This window comes from Eublepharis macularius, chromosome 10 (assembly GCF_028583425.1).
Source record: "Eublepharis macularius isolate TG4126 chromosome 10, MPM_Emac_v1.0, whole genome shotgun sequence".
NCBI lineage: Eukaryota > Metazoa > Chordata > Lepidosauria > Squamata > Eublepharidae > Eublepharis > Eublepharis macularius.
The window spans coordinates 96173771-96193992 of NC_072799.1; the positions used below are offsets into that span (position 1 = coordinate 96173771).

The 20222-nt window shown below is 44.9% G+C and overlaps 1 protein-coding gene across 2 annotated transcripts in view; it reads right to left on the reverse strand.

Annotated features, from left to right (window-relative positions):
* Positions 1-20222, reverse strand: part of WDR19 (WD repeat domain 19) — a 107887-nt gene that overhangs the window by 54919 nt on the left and 32746 nt on the right. For both annotated transcript variants that reach the window (XM_054990597.1, XM_054990595.1), the window contains exons 15-21: positions 19885-20034; positions 19208-19355; positions 17016-17220; positions 15482-15641; positions 14269-14379; positions 14044-14153; positions 534-591 (exon numbers count right to left, since the gene is read on the reverse strand). In XM_054990597.1, the coding sequence (XP_054846572.1) occupies positions 534-591; positions 14044-14153; positions 14269-14379; positions 15482-15641; positions 17016-17220; positions 19208-19355; positions 19885-20034 (942 nt within the window). The remainder of the gene's footprint in view (positions 1-533; positions 592-14043; positions 14154-14268; positions 14380-15481; positions 15642-17015; positions 17221-19207; positions 19356-19884; positions 20035-20222) is intronic.

Consider the following 20222-nt stretch of genomic DNA (forward strand, 5'->3'; position numbering starts at 1 on the left):
TGATCCATACCCACCCACCCCCCAATGAAAAACAAAGGTGTCATTATTTTAGATGCATTAAAAATAATACTTACCAAAAGGGAGATTACTTTTAGTGTTTAAAATCAATACATATTTTTATAACTTCTTAAATATTTTATGCAAGGAACAGCCAACATGCATATGTGCAGTATTTTCAAATCAATCCACTAGATAGAAAAAGTTACTTTTTTGTAGCAAGGTTTCTCTCAAATTAATGACTCAAAGTTTTTAAATATCATCAATACAAAACACAGATTTTCTAATCAAGACAGAAATAAAACTATTTCATTCTTCCTTGCCAAACAAAGAATCACAGATCTGAAATAAAGCAATAACACTAACATTTAAGTAACATTCTTCTAAATATCTGGTATGATTTGCTTTAATATGCATAGCTTAAGTGGCAAAACTGATTTCTAATATGACTAGATCAGCTTCTTCTTAATAAGGTTCATGGTGATTTTTAAAGATTATGAAGAAAACAAGGAATATAATTGTGAGCACACCATTACCTTATTGTTCCCCATAATTCCTTTTTCATAGTGTGCCAAAGCATTCACATAATCTCCCCTGAAAGAAAGCCAAATTATATCATTACTAAGTATCAGAGTATATGACTGCCTCATGACATAAATGAGATACTCAGGGGGATCTGAGGAACAATTCGAGGTGTTGGGTTCTGCAAACGTCAGGAGCACCAACCAAGCTTAAATGGCATCCTCAAACCACATAAGGATGCCGCATATTCACAGAATCACGGAGTTGGAAGGGGCCATCCAGACCTTCTAGTCTAACCCCCTGCCCAATGCAGGATGAGCCTAAAGCAGCCCTGACAAAGATTCGTCCAGCCTCTTCTTGAAAACTGCCAGTGAGGGGGAGCTCACCACCTCCCTGGGCAGCTGGTTCCACCTTTGAACTACTCGTGAAGAAGTTTTTCCTAAGATCCAGCTGGTATCTTTCTGCATGTCATTTAAGCCCGTTGCTTCGAGTCCTACCCTCTGCTGCCAACTGGAACAGCTCCTTGCCCTCCTCCAAATGACAGCCTTTCAAGTATTCAAAGAGAGCAATCATGTTCCCCCCTCAACCTCCTCTTCTCCAAACGAAACATTCCCAAGGCCCTCAGCCTTTCCTCTTAGGGCTCAGTCTCCAGACCCCTGATCATCCTCGTCGCTCTCTTCTGCACCCTCTGCATATTTTTCTTTGCCACCTCTTGGTGGTTTAATATAACCGATGCTGGTTGAGTACAACCTCAGTACATGTATCCGACAACTTACTATTGTTTCATTATCTAACGAACGCCTATCAAGTGCCTTTACAAAAGTCCCGCTGTTTCCGTCATTTATTTGTCTCGGCCTGCATTGCCTGAAATGACTCAGGAGAGACTCCAGCCTTCCTCTGGAGTCCGGCGGAAACGTGTCATCATTGCTTCAGTTCTAATTAAACATGAAAGGACAAAACAGACTTATTTTCATTCTCAGGGGTTGGCTGGCTTGGTTTTTCCACTCACAACTGGAGACTTTAAAAAAAGTGAGGGAGAAAGAACTCCTTCCATCTTCTGTGACATTATGCAAAGGATGCAAGAAGCTTATTTCCAAGAAGACTTCTAATTAGAAATCAAAGATTGGCTGACAGATTCTGTAATTGATTAAAAATCTTATCAAGTTACAGGTACTGATAACTACTAGGTGTGTGCATAACTAGCCGAAAATAAAATTGCTGGTTTGGGCCATTAAAGCAGCTTCTAGAATGGGGGAACAAAACTGGAGAATGAGACTGTAACGATTGCCCCCCAACCCCACCTAAAGTTTGTATTTCATTTTTAACTGCAGAACAGTGGTGCAGCCAGGCAGGCCAGCCAGACAATATGAGCTGCAGTTGTAGCATCTTGTTTTCCGTAACTACAAGTTTGCATACAATGATGAAACCATCCTGAGAGACTGAGCTGCCCTTAGCTTTAAGCTCGTTGATGAAAAGGAGAATGTGCGCAGCGTGCATGAATGCATTTTTCCTGGGCAGTCTCTCTGTCAACCGGGTCATCGAAAGGGGAGGAGCACCAACCCCTCTCCCTGCTCATTGACTTTGGAAATGTTCATTCAATTTAACTTGCCTCCATTGGAGGGGAAGGAGGAAGGTGCTCTGCATCTTTGGGGGGAGGCCTTCCCAACGTTGTTGTCTCCTTGCCAATTGGGAGCGGGACTCATGGGAACACTGCCACTCCTTCCTACCCATGAGCTTTGGAAATGTTTATTCAAGTCTGTTGGAGGAGAGGGGGAGGTGCATCTTTTTTTGGCATGACCTGGGCAACGGCATTGTCTCCCTGCCAATTAGGATTCAGGGGAGCATTGCCACTCCTTTCTTCCCATCAGCATTGGAAATGTCTGTTCAATTAAACTTAACTGCATTAGAGGGGCGGGGGGGGAAGGTCCTGTGCATCTTTTGGGGGCGTATTTCCCAGAGAATGGAGTTATCTCCCCCCTGCCAATCATGAATGGGACTCGGGAGCACTGCTCCACTCCTTCCTGCCCATCAGCTTCGGAAACGTTCGTTCAACTCTGTTGGAGAGGGGGGAAGGAGCATTTCTTTTTTGGTGCAACCCAAGCATTGGCATTGTCTCCTTGCCAACTGGGTCCAGACGCCTGATCCTCCTTGCCTATCAGTTCCAGAATATACGGAAAGCAGAGTCTATGGTCAGACATGCCTGCTGGATGTCTTTCTTGCTCGGACTGCCTGCTGGATGTCTACCATGACTGGACTGTGTGTTATCTGGTTGGGGGGGGGGGACGACTGTATAAATCTTCATTAGCTACTGTCGTCTTATCAGCTTCCAGCTGGATTGTTTATGCCTGCATTTCTATTCTGTCTAAGAAGGGTTAGCCTTGAGCAACTCTTCTCACGGGATGGACTAACAGTTTTCACCTAGAAGCTTTGCGTCCAAATTAATGACTCAGCTTGGAGGAAAGGAGGAGAAAGGAGAGTACAACAATTGATGCTTTACTGTGCACCAGCATTCCTGTCAATGCCTTGTTAGAGTCATGAACTTGTGATCCAGCAATAAAGAGCTTTAACTCATCCAGCTTGGCCTGATGCAGTGAAGTATCTGAGTGGTCACCTGTCAGAACCCGACACCTGTAAGGCAGTGATGTAGTTGGCTTGCCGTTTTTGCTGTTTCTACCTGTTCCCGATTCTGTGTCAGTGAGTGATGGCCTGGAGCTCTGCTCCACTCCTTCCCACCCATCAGCCTCGGAAATGTTTCTTCAGTTCCATTGGAGGGAGGGAGGAGACAAGATGGCAACCGGTGCAGATGCTTAAATTGGCACTCCGTGATTTGTATCTTTATTAGGCTTCAACTGAGCTCTTTTATGGTGTACAATTTATCTGAATGCTGCAGGATGTAATTTGGACTGCCTTTTGGACAATTGTGTGGTGTTTTCTATCTTGCCATTCTGGAGTCTTGGAGTTTTCAGAAGTCTGTGGTGAGAGGAGTGACCTGTTACAGCAAAATTAATTGCAATGGAGAACTCCTGTTGCTCTTAAGATAAGAAAACCCTGCTCAAGTATTCCCTATTTAACCATCCAGGGAAAGGGTGATAAAGATAGAGACCAACCTGAATCCTATAGACAAAAGTTAAGATTGTTTGCAAGTTCCTTATAATACGGACCCCTCATTAACCTACGATACTAATAGTATATTGGTAAATATCTTCTCATTTTGTAGAAAATACATCAACTGGAGGGCTAGAAATCATCTGGCCTTTCTCTTAAACACCTCTCCCTCTGCTATTGACCTCAAAAAGGTGGAACACTTAACAGGTCCTATACACTATGTGCAACATTTACTAACTTTAATTGGATCCCAGCTCATATGCATGCTGCTAAATACACTGAGTTTGGGATAAGGTCTCAAGGGCATTTCAGGTACTCTTTAGTTCAAAAATTAATTTCATATACACCTTCTATAGAAGATCAAATTACAGACAAATCAGAAAGAGGTGGCAGATTCTCCAGACTTTTTGATGGTCTTAGACCAACTGGTACCACTACAACTACCCTCTCCTATGAAGGTGAGGGACCCAAAAAACAAAAAAAAATCTTATTATGTAAGGAACAACTTTTTTCATGCACTGAACCTTTTCAAGGTTTGATGAACACAGAGTTAAAGGGGAAAAAAGAGGAGATCAAAAAACAGTCTTATATCCACCTTCAGCTCTCGGCCGACAGAAAAGCAAAACACCCGGCTAAGTCATCTAAAGGACTTCATCACCTCATTATGGAAAATCAGACAAGCCCCGCCCCTGCCAAGGAACTGTGCACTGCAGTCCTTCAACTGCTAATCTTTCCAGGGCTGTTCCTGAGAGCGGTGATGATTTCTCTCCTAGAACCAATCGTTTTAATTAATAGAGGGACTATTAGTTTGAAACCAACTCCCCCCAAAATGAGTTTGATTCCTGTATGCTTATCAAAGAGGAGTCAGTAGCTCAGACACCCCAATAAAATCACGTAACATCGTGTCTTACATGGAACGCTGCAGGCTGGTTTAATTGTAAAAACAGATGTCTGGATGATTCCTTGTTTTAATGGAATCTTGACATTATTATGGTGTAAGAAACATGGACAGCCTGTCAGGTTCAGTGTATATATGAGCTGTACTGACTCCATTTTCTAATGCTTCTAGTGTTTAAGTGCTTTCTCCACAGGTGCACACGTTCCCAAGCAGACTTCTCACCGAAAGGGGATGTTATGTCTATCAACGTTCCACCCAAGATTGGCCTTGAGAGAGTCCAGCTTCCCAAGTCTGAAAGCTGTTGTTTTGAGAACTGTGGGGGGAGGCTGGTTCAGCTGGGAACTGTTACTTTGTACCTCATGCTTTTCTCTTCATTGGTAACAATGCTCTTGTACCATCCTGAATCTTCTATTCAGGCCAGTGGACTATAATGAACTATTTCTGCAGTAAAGTTTCCTTATTCAAACAATGGACTCTTGTTTGCTTGTAAAGGAGAATCTGTAGGAAGGACATTATCTAGCCACAGTCTGACATTTTGTTACCAATCATGTCTAAGCCGGGCTCATCGGAATCCAAAGCAGTCCCGGACAGGGATCCTTTGTTTGATCCGTATGCTTCTCCCGGCGATCAACAGTTGCAACCTCAAGGCCCTGCACTGGAGGGGACCGGAGCTTCGACTACCACCCCTCCTCTCATCGATCTCGACAGTGAGGGTGAAAAGCCGAAGGCCATCACCATCCCACTGTTTTCGGCGCCTACACCCTCGGAGTGGGGACCCAGGGCTCGGGAAACGAGAGAACGCAGGGCCAGCGGGATGTTCCATCCGTTAACTATGGATGGGCACCGAAGCCTAGAGACAGTCCCTGAGCAGGACAGCAGCCAACCATGGCTATTTTGGAACAGGACGACCGAACAGATGGAATGGGAAACGTCCCGCCGCGGCGTCCTAAGCTGGGACTATTCGGAAGTCACCCCGTGGACGGGACAACCAGAGATTTCCGAACAACGTTGGGTACAAATGCAAAGTCGTACCCTGGCTGTGGATTCCGGCATTTCCGCAGTTACGGGATTGGCCAAAGGAATTCTAGCAGCGAGGTCGCAAGACGATCAAGGAGACCCTCCACCATGGAGGCCGAGTACCCCAGTGGCCACCACCGCAGGAGACTATGGTTACCTAAAAACGCTACATTTAATACAACGGCAGTTCTGGTGGCCGGGCATGCGCAAAGACATTTCCCAATACGTAGCCTCCTGCCCCATTTGCCTCAGCGCCAAAACCCGAAAAGGAAAGCCGCCGGGTCTGTTGCAACCCCTGGAAACGCCCAATAGACCCTGGGAAACCATATCCATGGATTTTATCACTGATTTACCAGTGTCCAAGGGACACAACTGCATTTTAGTGGTAGTGGATCTATTTTCCAAGCAAGCTCATTTCATCCCATGTACCACTATACCCACTGCTCGAAAACTGGCAGACCTATTTCTAAAACACATTGTAAAATTACATTCTTTTCCGTCCAAGGTGATTTCGGATCGCGGCGGACAGTTCGTTGCCAACTTCTGGCGGGAGCTTTTGCAGATGTTGAATATTGAACAGGGAATCAGTTCAAGCCACCACCCACAAACCAACGGGCAGTCGGAAAAAACTAATCAAATTCTAGAGCAATTCCTTCGTTGTTACATCAATTTCCAACAAGACAACTGGGTAGACCTCCTCCCTCTGGCAGAGTTTTCATACAACAACTGTGTACATGCATCCACAGGAGAAGCCCCGTTTAAAGTGGTATATGGGGCCCATTTCAATCCTTTTCCATTAGACGCCCCCCCTTCCTCCGCACCGACTTCACCAGATGTGTCTTCATGGTGGAAGGGAGCAGTCCAGCAATGGACTCTCATTAAAAAACACCTAGAGAAAACCAAACAGGATTACAAAAAATACGCAGATCGCCATCGTGCGGCCGAATGGGATTTGCAACCAGGAGATCATGTTTATATATCCACCAAAAATCTAAAGCTAGCCCAACTCAGCCGCAAACTGGCATTGAAATTCCTCGGACCTTTTCCAGTACGCAAAGTAATTAACAAAGTGACTGTTGCTGTAAATTTACCCAAAAATCTTCGCCATGTCCACGATACCTTCCATGTCAGCCTGCTGAAGAAGGCTCCAACAGATGATAAATGGCACGTCAAAGCTCCACCTATCCCTACTTTGATAGATGACCAAATACACTACGAGGTACAACAGATTTTGGACTCTAAAATCAAACGCAATCAGCTGTTTTACCTCATCAGATGGAAGGACTTTGACTCTGGGTTCGATGAGTGGGTGAATTCTGTACATGTTCATGCCCCTAGATTCACCAAAGCTTTTCATGCTCGCTACCCATACAAACCTGGGGGGGATTTATTTTAAAGGGGGCAGAATGTCAGGTTCAGTGTATATATGAGCTGTACTGACTCCATTTTCTAATGCTTCTAGTGTTTAAGTGCTTTCTCCACAGGTGCACACGTTCCCAAGCAGACTTCTCACCGAAAGGGGATGTTATGTCTATCAACGTTCCACCCAAGATTGGCCTTGAGAATGTCCAGCTTCCCAAGTCTGAAAGCTGTTGTTTTGAGAACTGTGGGGGGAGGCTGGTTCAGCTGGGAACTGTTACTTTGTACCTCATGCTTTTCTCTTCACTGGTAACAATGCTCTTGTACCATCCTGAATCTTCTATTCAGGCCAGTGGACTATAATGAACTATTTCTGCAGTAAAGTTTCCTTATTCAAACAATGGACTCTTGTTTGCTTGTAAAGGAGAATCTGTAGGAAGGACATTATCTAGCCACAGTCTGACACAGCCAAGGACCTCATGCACAAAGGTATCAATCTTTTTAAACTAGAGACAATTCCAGGCTTGGGACCGGGGAGGCTGAAGGGTGGCCAGAGCATTTTTGTATCTACCTCCTTACAGGTCAAGAGCATTGAAATGCTTTCTTTGAAACCCCTGGCTATGGTTGTCCTCCTTCAATTTAACTCAAGAAGGATATTAGCCACTAACATCTACCTTCACCCCCAACAAAGGCAAGATGACATCCAGGTTAATTAGCTGGAGTTGGAACACAGTATCAGTGACCTTATGCTAAAATATCCAGCTGTTATAGTAGTATTGGGGCGGGGAGATTTTAAAGCAAGACTTGGTCCGGATGACCAAGTTCATGCCAAGTTCAAAATGTTTGTGGATAAGCAAGAGGTAGACCAAAGGTGCACTCTGTGGCCGCGCCTCTTTAAGGATAAAAGGTCAAAGTATGCTGGACTTTGCTTTATGAAAATGACTAACAGGTTGAGTTTTCATATTTTTAATGGTTCTACAGGTTGAGACTATCCAGGTGAATATACATAACTGTCAGGTTCAAGGTCCAGTACCACAGACTATATTATACTCAGCGAGAATTCCCTTGGTGAAAAAACTAGAAGTACTACTCTCCTTGGAGGGTGACCACCTGCCTCTCCATCTACAAATGAGTCCTCTGTGTTTGTCAGATTTATCTTAAGTCTCGATTTCCTACATGCATCTCACCCACTCAACAAAAGGGATGCCAAACTAAAAGGTCCTCTTGATTAGATCAAAGGGTAAAGAAAGCACTGGCTGAGAAGAATTTACCGTTGTATCAGTCAGCTCTTACGAAAACAATCCTGGAACAAGACCCTGGAATATTTACAAAGATCTTGTCCAGAGACTGAAACCTTTGTTGATATATATAGCTGGACTGTATACTAAGAGAGCATTAAGACATTACAAAGCCATGGTTTGATAAGGATTGTATCGACACCAAAAAGGCCTTAAATTCTGCTTTTTATATTGATAAAAAACACAGCCGAAAAGGAGAGTCAGGTAGCATACCAAAATCTTCTTATCCAAAAGAAATTCTATAAGCAACTGGTTGCACAAAAGAAGAAAGAGGATACAAGAGCCACATGGAAGCTCCTCGTACAAGCAGCTAATGACAAAACACTTTGCACTTTTCTGGAGGATGACCCAAACCACACATCCCCCGTGGACTCGTATATTCCGTCTGGCACCGGGGAAGCATGCTTTTGGGAGATATATGAAGATCTTTCATATGACCCTCCTTCACAAAAGTTAGAAAACTTACCTATATGGCCCCCAGTATCCATAGGAGAAGTCAAATCACTCATAAATCAGCTCAGAGAAAGAGTCTAGTAGCACCTACAAGATTAATGAAATTTGTGGTAGGGTATGAACTTTCATGAGTCAACTTTCATGAGCTGTATCTGAAGAAGTGAGCTGTGACTCACAAAAGTTCATATCCTACCACTAGTTTTGTTAGTCTTCTAGGTGCTACTGGACCCTTGCTCTTTTCTACTGCTACAGACAGACTAACATGACTACCCATTTTGATAAATCAGCTCAGAAAAGGAAACGCTCCAGCAGCAGACTGCAATCCACCCGAGCGTCTAAAGATCAATATAGAATAGTGGGTACCTCCTTGGGCATCACTTTTCACCTACATTGACTCTTCTGTCCATATTCCCAAAGACTGGGGCTTCGTAATTATAGTCCCATTTTTCAAGAGGGGGCAGAGGGAGGACCCAGTGAATTATACGCCATTTTACTTAATGTTACTAGTGAACTATATGCTAGTCACCTTACAGAAAAATGTAAAGGCTGGTTAGAGCAAGATCAAACAGTAGAAGAGCAAGCTGGTTTTAGGGAAGGAAGAACTACCAGGCATAGATCATTGTTTGATTTTACAACATCTAATTGAAAAATATTCAACAAAAAGGCCGGCTTTTGATTCTGTCTCTAGGACCAAACTGTGGGAAAATAGACAGGACTTCAGCAGATTGTAGGCTCCTATGCATTATATAATACCACCCTTAGATGTAATAGGAATGGGCACCTCTTGAACCTAATACCACTAAGGGAGTTAAACAAGGTTGTATTTTGGCCCCATTGCCTTTTATCTTTTATATCAATGATACCGTTAGTTAATTAAGTGATTTAGACTTTCATCCCCCTAAGTTACAGAATTGTGAAGTCTCGGTGCTGTTATATGCAGATGATTCAGTAATCCTATCAAGGACTCCAACAGGACTGAAAAGAGCATTAGAGGCGCTTGCTCAATACTGCAGCAGAGATCATCTGACAAAAAACAAAATCATGGGATTTAGGAGGAAACCCAAAACTTGGGTGTGGAATATAAACGGCTACAGGATAGAACAGGTGGCCAGTTTTCAGTATTTAGGGGTGGTACTACAAGCTTCTGGTTTGAAGAAGGCACACTATGATTACATAGCTAATGCCAGACAAAAATCTACCCATAATATAATCAAATATTATACTACAGTCTAGCAGCTCTTAAACTATTTCAGGCCAAAATACTAGCACAGCTACTGTATGGGACCATGTTAGGGGCCACATTCCTCATGTTTTGCACCTCTAACCAGTGCAATCAAAATTCTTGAGAGCTGCTTTCCTCCAATTGCCTCGTCGCTTGTCAAATACTAATCTGCATAAATACGGCTGAGAACCTTATCTTTAGTTTTCGTATCCGATGAGGAAATGACCACATCTAAAGCTTTTGCCATATTTGTCATCTGCGCATAAAAGATGCGAAGATGTCCATAAGGAGAGCTGGAGCTAGAGCCGACATTGTCATCAGGGGACAGACCAGATGCTGTCTTGAATCTGACCTCAGAGACTCCAGTGACAGGTTCTATGTTGTCATCTGAGTCATCTTGAGGCTGCAGCTAGGAGGGAAAAAGTGACGAGGTAGAAGGCCTTGGGTCTGACGAGTCATGGCTGCCAGGTCTACCCGACCTCTAGCAGAGGTAAGGAAGTGGGATGCAGCAGGCATAGTGATGTGCATACGAAAACCTCCTTGGATCCGATGTTGGTTTGTGCTCAGATCCATGACAGGTTCTTTCTTCCGAAGCCAATGAATAGGCTTGTGGACATTCCGATTGGACCTGTACAGCTCTTGGATGAGACACAGGAGTTGCGTTTTCTTGAGGGTCCTGGTCAGGTTCACGCACTGATTCTTGTCTCCAGCTCTCATGTTCAGACATCAGATGCTTGACACTCAACATCTCCCTCAGAGAGCGACCTATCTAGAGAGGAGTGTAAATGGGGAGAAGGGCTCCTGGGTATAACAGGGATTGTTTCCTCTACCTCAGTTTTTGTAGTGGGAGGACCAGCTCCGATGAACCTTGGATTTGGAGTGAGACTTGGTCTTTCTCTGGCCTCTTCAGGGGCGGCTCCTAAAAATACCTTAGATCTGAAAGGGGCCTTAGAGAAGGGGATTTTTATCCCGTCAGATCCGACCTCAGCATTGATCTCATGGACGAAACCAACTTGGCTCTATAACGGACCATTGGATACTCACCATGAAGGGTCCTTCTCCTCTTAGGAAAGGAGAACATCTTGATGGGTGATTCTCACCCTCCATTCAGGCAGGCAGGAACAAGTTTTCTACTTCCTGTCTTCCTAGTAGGAGTCACCCTTTCTTTCAGTTTTAGCAACTCCGAAAACAGTTATAACATCATAATTATGAATATGACGCTCTAGAATTGAATAACAAGGAGAAAGGTGAGTAACAAGATGTTAAGGGGAAACTACAGGACAGGAAGTGAATTTGTCAGGCAGAAGAGAGTGAAATGACAATGACTTTGGGATGGACAAGATGTCCTCCTTTCCTCAGAAGAGAAGGACCCTTCATGGTGAGTATCCAATGAGGTGGAAAATCTGATAAATGTAAAGTTATCTTCCTATTGGCTACTCAGAACCAAAAAGTTATCGAAACTGTAGCTAAATTTTTGTATCTTGCATCTATGAGGCGAGTTGTGTATTTGTAGACTGAATTCTGGTTGTGTCGAGTGTTTTTGTTAACATGGATGTAATGCCAATAAAGGCTGCTGAATTAACTAATAATCCAATGAGGCGGAGTATCTCTCTGAGGCAGACGTGAGTATCTCTCCGAGGAGGAGGTCATCTTGATGGGATCACCCAAAGCAGTATCCTTATTTTCTGGGTGGGTCATTGTCATCTGGTCATACGTTGCCATACTCTTCTGCCAAACGCTGCATCAGCTGAGCCGTAAGTGTTCAGCTTATAGTGTTTAACAAAGGTAAATACAGACGACCAAGTAGCTACCTGCTTGTTTGCAGCACTCTGTATTGGGTGAGCAGTAATCCTAGCTGGTATGCCTAGTTTTTGAATTTTGTATGCTTTGGTGATGCATGCCTTGAGGTTACTGCTAATGGCCAATTTAGACATCCTCATTCCTTTATTCGATGAGGATATAGAAATAAATAAGGAAGTAGTTTTCCAGGTTTCCTCTGTTCTATGCTTTCAGAGTAAGCCTTACGTCCAGAGTATACAGCGTTTCTTCTTTGGGATGAAAAGTATTTGGTCAACTGATAGTAAGACATAATTTCAGTGATCTGTGGAAAAGATCACTTTTGGTATGAAGGTAAGATCTGTTCTCAGGACCACTTTGTCCTTGTGTAAGATACACAGCTGGAGCTAATTAACAGGACACCCGGATCTGATACCCTTCTTGTAGATGTAAGGAACAAAGTCCTCAGCCACTTAAGAGGAATTTCCTTGATAGGCTCAAAGGGATGTCTGGTAAGAGCAGACAGAACTGTTTGCAATTTCCAAGTCCGAAATCGGTGAACCTGTGGTGGATCTTTCAGAGGGAGCTACGTATGTGAGGTGTCTGGACAGACTCAGACCCTGGTAGCGTGGCAGCACTGTTGTTAAAACTGTGACCTGGCATCTTAAGGTTGAGGCTCTGAGACAGCTTGCATGACCGACCTGTAGGAAGGATGCAATGGATCTAGTTCTGGGTTTCATGACATTAATCCCTTTTTCCTGAATGGAGGGTGGAAATCACCGATGAAGATGTCCTCTGCCTCAGAAGGAGAAGGGTGATCCTTAGCAGCAGATAACTTTGCTGCCTGGGAATCGGAGCTCGAAAGCCGTTCTTTCACAGCAGATGTCTTAGCTGCAGGAGTATCTGCACCAGAAAGGACCTTTTCCCCAGTGCGGCCTTAAGACAAAGAGCCGTCTCATTTCTGGCCTTCTGAGTGAACTGTTGACGACACTTACAGGCTGAAACATTACGGCCCTCACTCAAGCATAACCGACAGAGCTCATGCTCATCTGTGTAGGTCATTTTGGTACCATATTTCACACATGTCTTAAAAAGTGCCCTATGAGACATCTTGAGGGAGATGGAATAGCCAAGGATGAAGTCAGACAAACCAAGTTGAAAAACAATCAAAGATAAGCCAGCCAAACCAGAACTGAACAGAGAGGTCAGGGATAGTCCAAACGAGTTGAGGAAAAAGCAGGAGCTCACAAACCAAGTTCTTGTCTTCGCGGTGGCTAAGAGGGAACTGAGGGGAAGGCGGTCGCCTTCTTCCAGGTAGCTGCGCTCATTTAGGTGGGAAAATGAGCCTCTACATGACTGGGAGAAGCAGCCCCCGAATGGCTACACCCTCCAGGTGGCTCTCCTCAGAGCTGACCCAGCCAAGGAGGGGAGGGCCCTTTATCCAAGCAGGCAAAGCCTTTGGGGAACCGCCTTGGCGTAGAGGGCTCAGTCGGGCCACATTTCCAGGCTTCTCCCTTTGGAACCAAGCGGGCCTTTAATCAGGCGGGCGCACCACTGCAGCCTTGAAGGAAGAACTACTGAGAGAAGGCTCTAACGGGCCTCCCCTCTGGACTCAGCCCTTGGTGGCCAAGGGAGCCATGGAGGGGGCAAGTACCTTTACACAGGCTGGCCTTTTCCAGAATCTTGAAGAGATCTCTCTTGAGCATAATGATGAAATGTTTCTTCTTTAAACAAAGTTTTATTCTTTACTAGGATGACCAGGGCTTTTTTTCAGCGGGAACATGGTGGAACGGAGTTCCAGCACCGCTTGAAAATGGTCACATGGCCGGTGGCCCCGCCCCCAATCTCCAGACAGAGGGGAGTTTAGATTGCCCTCCGTGCCATGTGGCGCGGAGGGCAATCTAAACTCCTCTCTGTCTGGAGATCAGGAGGTGGGGACACCGGCCATGTGACCATTTTCGCTGAGGACGATTTAAAATTTAAAAAACTCTCCCCCTTGTTCCAGCTGACCCAAAGTAACATCATTGTGCGGTCCTGAGTTCCGCCACCTCTTTTCCCAGAAAAAAAGCCCTGAGGATGACTATATAGAGAAATAAGCCTCCTTAGCCTCAAGGATGAGGTGAGAGAAAGGCAGAGGGCAGTCATGGAGATCCTCTCTCCACAGTGGCAAAAAGAGAACTGTAGAAATAGTGCCCCTCCTCCTCCTAGAGACGTGGTGTTTTTGTCAGGGAAGTGCCCAAGGGAGGCGTGGGGCTCCTGTTCTTTCGGAAAGCTCTGTAACTCTGACCTACTTGCGAGCCGTTCCAGCACGTGCCTGCACAGAAGCCACGAAGGTAAACTTGCAAATTTCCCTCAATAGCAACAGAATACAACTGAACTTTTAAGAGAGAACATACATGAATTCCAGTTGCACAGCGTATTCCTTTGAGATGAAGGGGATTTCGTCCGGTGCCAATCGCTTAGCCAGCTGTAACGCGCTATCCCAATGCTGCAAATCTCTTCTCATCTATTATCAAAAGAAGCGTTGGTTTGAACGTGAAGGATTATGAGGATTTTAAAGAGTCAGCATGTTAAAAACAAATCATGGATCATCCCAATGAAACCTCAGGTGCCTTAGTTACCTCAAGGGCAGCAGCAGGGCAAGAAGATGCCAGGTATAAGTCCTGAGCCAAATTAAAGTCACTAGTAAACACAGCAAGGTGCCCTGCTAGAAGGTTGTGGTCTTCTATGCCCTGGAAAAGATGACATAAGACAAGTGATACCTCTGTTACGAGACAAACCCAAGTATAGGTACATCGCTACTTCGTGTCAGGGAAATGAGCCACAAAGCAAAAAGCCCCTTCTACTCCCGGCTGTCGAGCAAAGCATGCCAATGAGCTATCCAAAGGGGCGGGGGGTGGGGGTGGCTTCAATGTTCTGGACTGCCCATGCTCTCTCCATGTTGATTTCATATGCTGCATATGAAAATTATTATTCTGCGTGATGCAAAGTTCCACGGTGGCTTCAACGGTCACAAGAACTCCCACGTTTTCCTGTGCACTTTAATGTGAGGGGCTGGACTCTGGGTGGAAAAGCTATCCTTGATGTCACACTGGGCTCTTCACCAACCGTGTGATCTTGCGTTCTTCTTGCTTTGCAGTTTGCGTGACAGATACACACTTTTCCAAGGCGAATGAGCAACCATTCCTGCCTTTTTAGCATGCTTCAGGCAAGCCACCTGCCTTTCTAACTAATTCTGAAATGCCGCACGTATGTTTATATGGTCATAATTTGCTTTATTTATTTTTCATTTGAAATTTAAAAAAAAAAAAAACAGCTAAAAAGCCGCACTAGGCATTGGGATGCGATGGCTGTTTTGATAGCAAGTTAACTTTGGCTACCATCTGTTGCCTGTGCTGACTGGCCAATACGCCCATCAGCACTGGCCACAGATTACAGCCAAAGCGAACTGGAACTTGACCTGAAGTTCAGGCTCTGAAAAATCAGGATGAGCTCTAGTGTCCGGGCTGTATTGCCGTGGTCTTGGCATTGTAGTTCCTGACGTTTCGCCAGCAGCTGTGGCTGGCATCTTCAGAGGTGTAGCACCAAAAGACAGAGATCTCTCACTGAGAGATCTCTGTCTTTTGGTGCTACACCTCTGAAGATGCCAGCCACAGCTGCTGGCGAAACGTCAGGAACTACAATGCCAAGACCACGGCAATACAGCCCGGAAAACCCCCAACAACCATCGTTCTCCGGCCGTGAAAGCCTTCGACAATACATCGAGCTCTAGTGTCGTTTGACAAGACTTTAATCTAAACAGCGAAACCTGCCGAGCATTTCTATCTGGGCTACCTTTATTTGCTCTAGTGACATGACCATCCCCACATTTTTCATTGTCCTGTAAACCCGTATGGCAAACTCCAGCTCCATGTGATGTAAACAAGCTCTGGCTAGTTCGTTCCAACTTGACCGATCGTTCAGAAGTTTGCATAACTCCCATGACTCCGAAAATCTATGCAGAGTTGAGGAGACAAAACAAACAATATCAATCGAACTCGGCATGCCCAGTGGCAAATCCCTCCGCTGGACCCATGGATGTGCCTGGCCCTGAACCAGACCCTGAGCCCACCCCAGTCAGCATGACCGACTCAGGCTGCCAGCAGCTCTCCAGGGGGGCTTGGCACTGATTGGTTGATTGAACTTCTATCCCGCCCTCCCCGCAAGCGGGCTCAGAGTGGGTTACGACAGTGAAACATAATTTACATTAAAGACTTCAAGAAAACCACCGAATTCCTGTTAACGCCACCCCCAGGCAGCGACCACCTTACACCCCATCCCTGCCAACAATACACAAAGGAGGAGGAACAGGCCTTTCAAGCAGCTGGAACTCACATGGGGGGCCAGACAATCACACGGCCCCCTGACAGGAGGCCGGTAGGGGGGCTTCCTGGTGACTGTTGGACCGGCCTCCACCACGTGCCTGGCGGGACATCTCGTCTTGCAGGCCCACCGGCACGACAGAAGATCCGGGGGGGGGGGGGGGCCTGCATATCCTCTGACAGAGAGTTGCACCAGGCCGGAGTCAGGACTGAAAAGGCCCTGGCTCTGGTTGAGGCCAGTCTCGCCTCCCTGGGACCACCAGCAGATGTTTGTGGGCTGATCTCAGCACTCTCCAGGGCACGTATGGTGAGAGGCGGTCCCACAGGTATGCTGGTCCCTGTCCGCTAAAGGCTTTAAATGTCAAAACCGACACCTTGAATTTTATCCGGAACTCCATGAGGAGCCAGTGCAGCTGCCGCAAGATGGGAGTAATGTGTGTCCTAAACAGAGCATCGGTGAGGACATGTGCAGCAGCATTCTGGACCTGTTGTAAATTCCGGGTCAAACCCAAGGGAAGCCCTGCATAGAGCGAGTTACAGTAGTCCAGTCTGGAAGTGACCGTTGCATGGATCACTCTCATTAGGTCCTGGGCTGAAAGGAAGGGGGCAAGCTGCCTGGCCTGCCGAAGATGGAGAAAAGCAGACTGGGCCACTGCTGTAACCTGGGCCTCCATTGACAAGGAGGCATCTGGTATCACTCCCAGACTCCTGACCATCGGAGCAGGCACCAGTGGCACCCTATCAAAGGCCGGGAGCCGGATCCCCAAACCTAACGGCCCACGATCCAAGTACAGGTCCTCCGTCTTGGCAGGGTTCAACTTCAGTCGGCTCTGCTTCACCCAGCCAGATACAGCCTGGCTGGGTAAAGCCAAGACACAGCCAGGCCGTGTGACCAAATCCTTTGATCTGGAAATGCCAGGGGCTGAACCTGAGCTCATGCCAAGCGGATGATCTGCCACTGAGCCACAGCCCCTCCCTCATGACCTGTAATTAAAAAGATACCTTACCTTTTCAACATTAAAGTCTGTGTAAGCATTTGTTTCATATTCTTAGGCTCCAAGCCCTTTAAAGTACCAAGGAAACTATGAGTACTAAGAGAAACAGTGTTGGTTTTCCCACTTTGAGTCTGACAGGTTAATTCTCCATTATATAACAACAACGGCTTGTGAGAATAAGGAACTTTGGTGCCTCCTGCCAAAATCACCTTGGATCCTGTGTTAAAATGAAAAGAAAATTATTCTTTAAACTTCTTATTCCAGAAAAGTTAGCAGACCTGACCTGAGCCCATGCGAAGCAGATGCTCTACCACTGAGCCATTGGCCATAGTTGGTAAACCCCCACCCTCCGCCTCGGAGGCTGGGAATGATTAATGGGGGGAAACGGAACCCCTTCTAAATATCTGGGTGCCAGGTTTCACTCAGCAGCGATTGTCTGACGCAGCTCCGCAGTTCACACGGGCCTGCGCTAGATTCCTTGCTACAGCACTTAGAACACGCAAGGATCGATTACAGGGGGCACTGGACACAGCATATCAGAGTCCTCCATGTTTTATTTGTTTCTCTGAGCTTGGCTTTTAAATTCTTTAATTTTTAACTTTAAATCTTATATCGTTCTTGCATTTATATTTTTATATTTACACCAGTAAATCCACCAGAGTCGATTCATCGCAGCACGTAACCAAAGATTTTTGCAGCCTATGACTTTTATGTTCACTTCAAGCTCTCTTTGATACTGGCGCCGTTCTTTTATGCACTTTGTAGATGTATTTAGGTTGTTATTTTGCTGGTTATGTACTGCAATAAACATTTTGGATTTGGGTGCAAAGTTTAGCAACAATCTTAACTGGAAAACCCACATTCATTTAGCAGCAAAGACTGCTAGGATGAATATAAATGCTCTTTTATGGCTTTACTAGTCCAAAGGAAGGCTGCTTTTGAGGCTTTCAACAATGAAGGTATCCCATAGGTTTTATTCAGAGCAGGTATTTGGATCAACAGGGTCTCTGACACTAATGACCATGTCCTTCTTCCGTTCTTATGTTGGATGGCAGGTGTGCCAACATGTGTGGCAGGGACCATGGTCTGAGGGGAATTTGTGCAGTGCTCCTTGGAGTCTAGTGCCCAGATAGGAGTCTTTGACTTAAGACTGAAGGCCCTTTTCTCAATGCACAGTAACTGGCCACAGGCATGCTTTTATGGTAGGTACACTTAACTTTTTTCCAACTGTCAAGCTTAGGGGTCACTTTAGTAAGACAACATATTCTGATCACTATTGCTGCCACTCATTTGGAGTACTGGCCACTGATCATCTCATCTTGTTCTGTGACTGATGGACATCACTCAAGAGACCTCGGGAACATTCCTATCCTAAGTAAGTATCAGCTGCCTCTTGAATCTCACATTATTTTCTGCTGGCAGATATTAACTCAGAAATAACACGCTCTGTTGCCAAATTCTTAGCACTTGTGGTTTTTTTAAGCATATAGAGACTGGTTTTAATCTGTAATGCTTTGTGTCAATGTTTATTGCCTTGTATCATACATTTGTAACTATTGCTTTTCTCAAGATCTTTGGTAAGAGGAGTGTAATAATAAAGGAAAGGAAAGCAGTGAAGCCACAATCTACAGAGAAAGCAACAAACAAAACCAGGAAAAAACCTCACCCACCAGAGTCGCAAACAAGTCTGGCTGGGTTTTCTTTTTCCTGATTCCAAAATAAGATGATCAATTAAACCCCAGCAGAAGCAAAACTCCTCTAATTCCCAGCCCAAAGGAAACGGTATCGCACATCATTCAACACTAAAGACTCGAGCTACAGCAGACTCGAATACAGGACGAGACCAAGAAAAAGCTCTCAAACCCTTATTGAGGTTATTTCTAATAGTCCAGAAATTTTACAAGGAAAGTCACCCCTACAACTGGTTTAATATCTGAAGTTCTAAGTACATTATAATTTGTAGAAAAACAAACAAAAATTAACCACAAAATAAAATATTTAACATTGCTGAAGCACACAGTCTAACCTCAACTGGCATGCAATCGCATTTAATCCTTTTTTTTTGTTGTTGCTCCATTTCCCTTCAAACTCCCACCCATCTAAATTTAACTCGTAAGCTCCTTGGGACAGACACCTGCCTTCCGTTCAGACGATTCTGCAAACTGCCACTACATGAACGGAAGAAGAATAAAATGGCACACTACCTTGTATCGTATCCTTGTGGAAGACATAAGTGTATATTTTGTCGTCATCATATGCAACGAACACGCCTTTGTCCATTGGCCAGTTTTCCCACAGAATACCCTTGATAGTTGGCTGGAAATTTGGAATCTCATATACTCTATCGTTTACCTACAAAAGACAGCAGCGCAAAATCACTTCACATATTGAAGAAGAAAATAAAACATGACAAATATTTCACGTGCTGAGTTATATTAAGATGACATTTTAAAAAAGAAAAGCATACTTTGTGAACTATGGTAATGGGCAACAGCTGAAGCAGAAGAAAATTCTTAGCGAAATGCACGTGTGGCTTTGCAAGGGCTGCAAAGCAGATCCCACAGAAATCCATGACAGTATTTATTAACATCAGCAAGAAAAAGCCAACATAGGTTAACAAAGTGCTGCGTTTAGAATGAACAGACCTGGGTTCAAGTGCCTGATCAGTTACAAAACTTTTAGGGCGGCGATGAACATGCCACGATCTCTTTCGTCTAACCTACCTCCCAGGGTTGCTAGAGATAAATGGAATGACCCCATGTCTAAGCTCTTTAGAGAATATGTGAGATAAAAATGAGAAAGAAAATGAAACAGACAGTGAGATAAAAATTGTAGACTGCAGATGACAAATTATACTTTTAAACTGAGCAAAGCAACTTACAGGACAGTAGACAAAGCCATCACTTTTATCATCAATGAAAACCAATCTGGAGCCGTGGGGGTCGGGGAAGATTTTTCTCACACTAACAGGATGTCGATAGTCATTCACATGCTGCCAGTCTTCAATGTAAAAATACTGAATAACACCAGCCTGATAAAGACCATCAAGAGTCATAACAACCGTATTAGAAACGAACAAACCAACATACTTGGAGTTTGTGTGATGTATCTAGACACCTTCTCTAGAAAAATACTTTGACTTGAAAACTACAGAACAGCAAGACATGCTCTGCAGCGAGCAAGGCAGACTTGAGATAAAAATAATTAAATTGCGTCAAA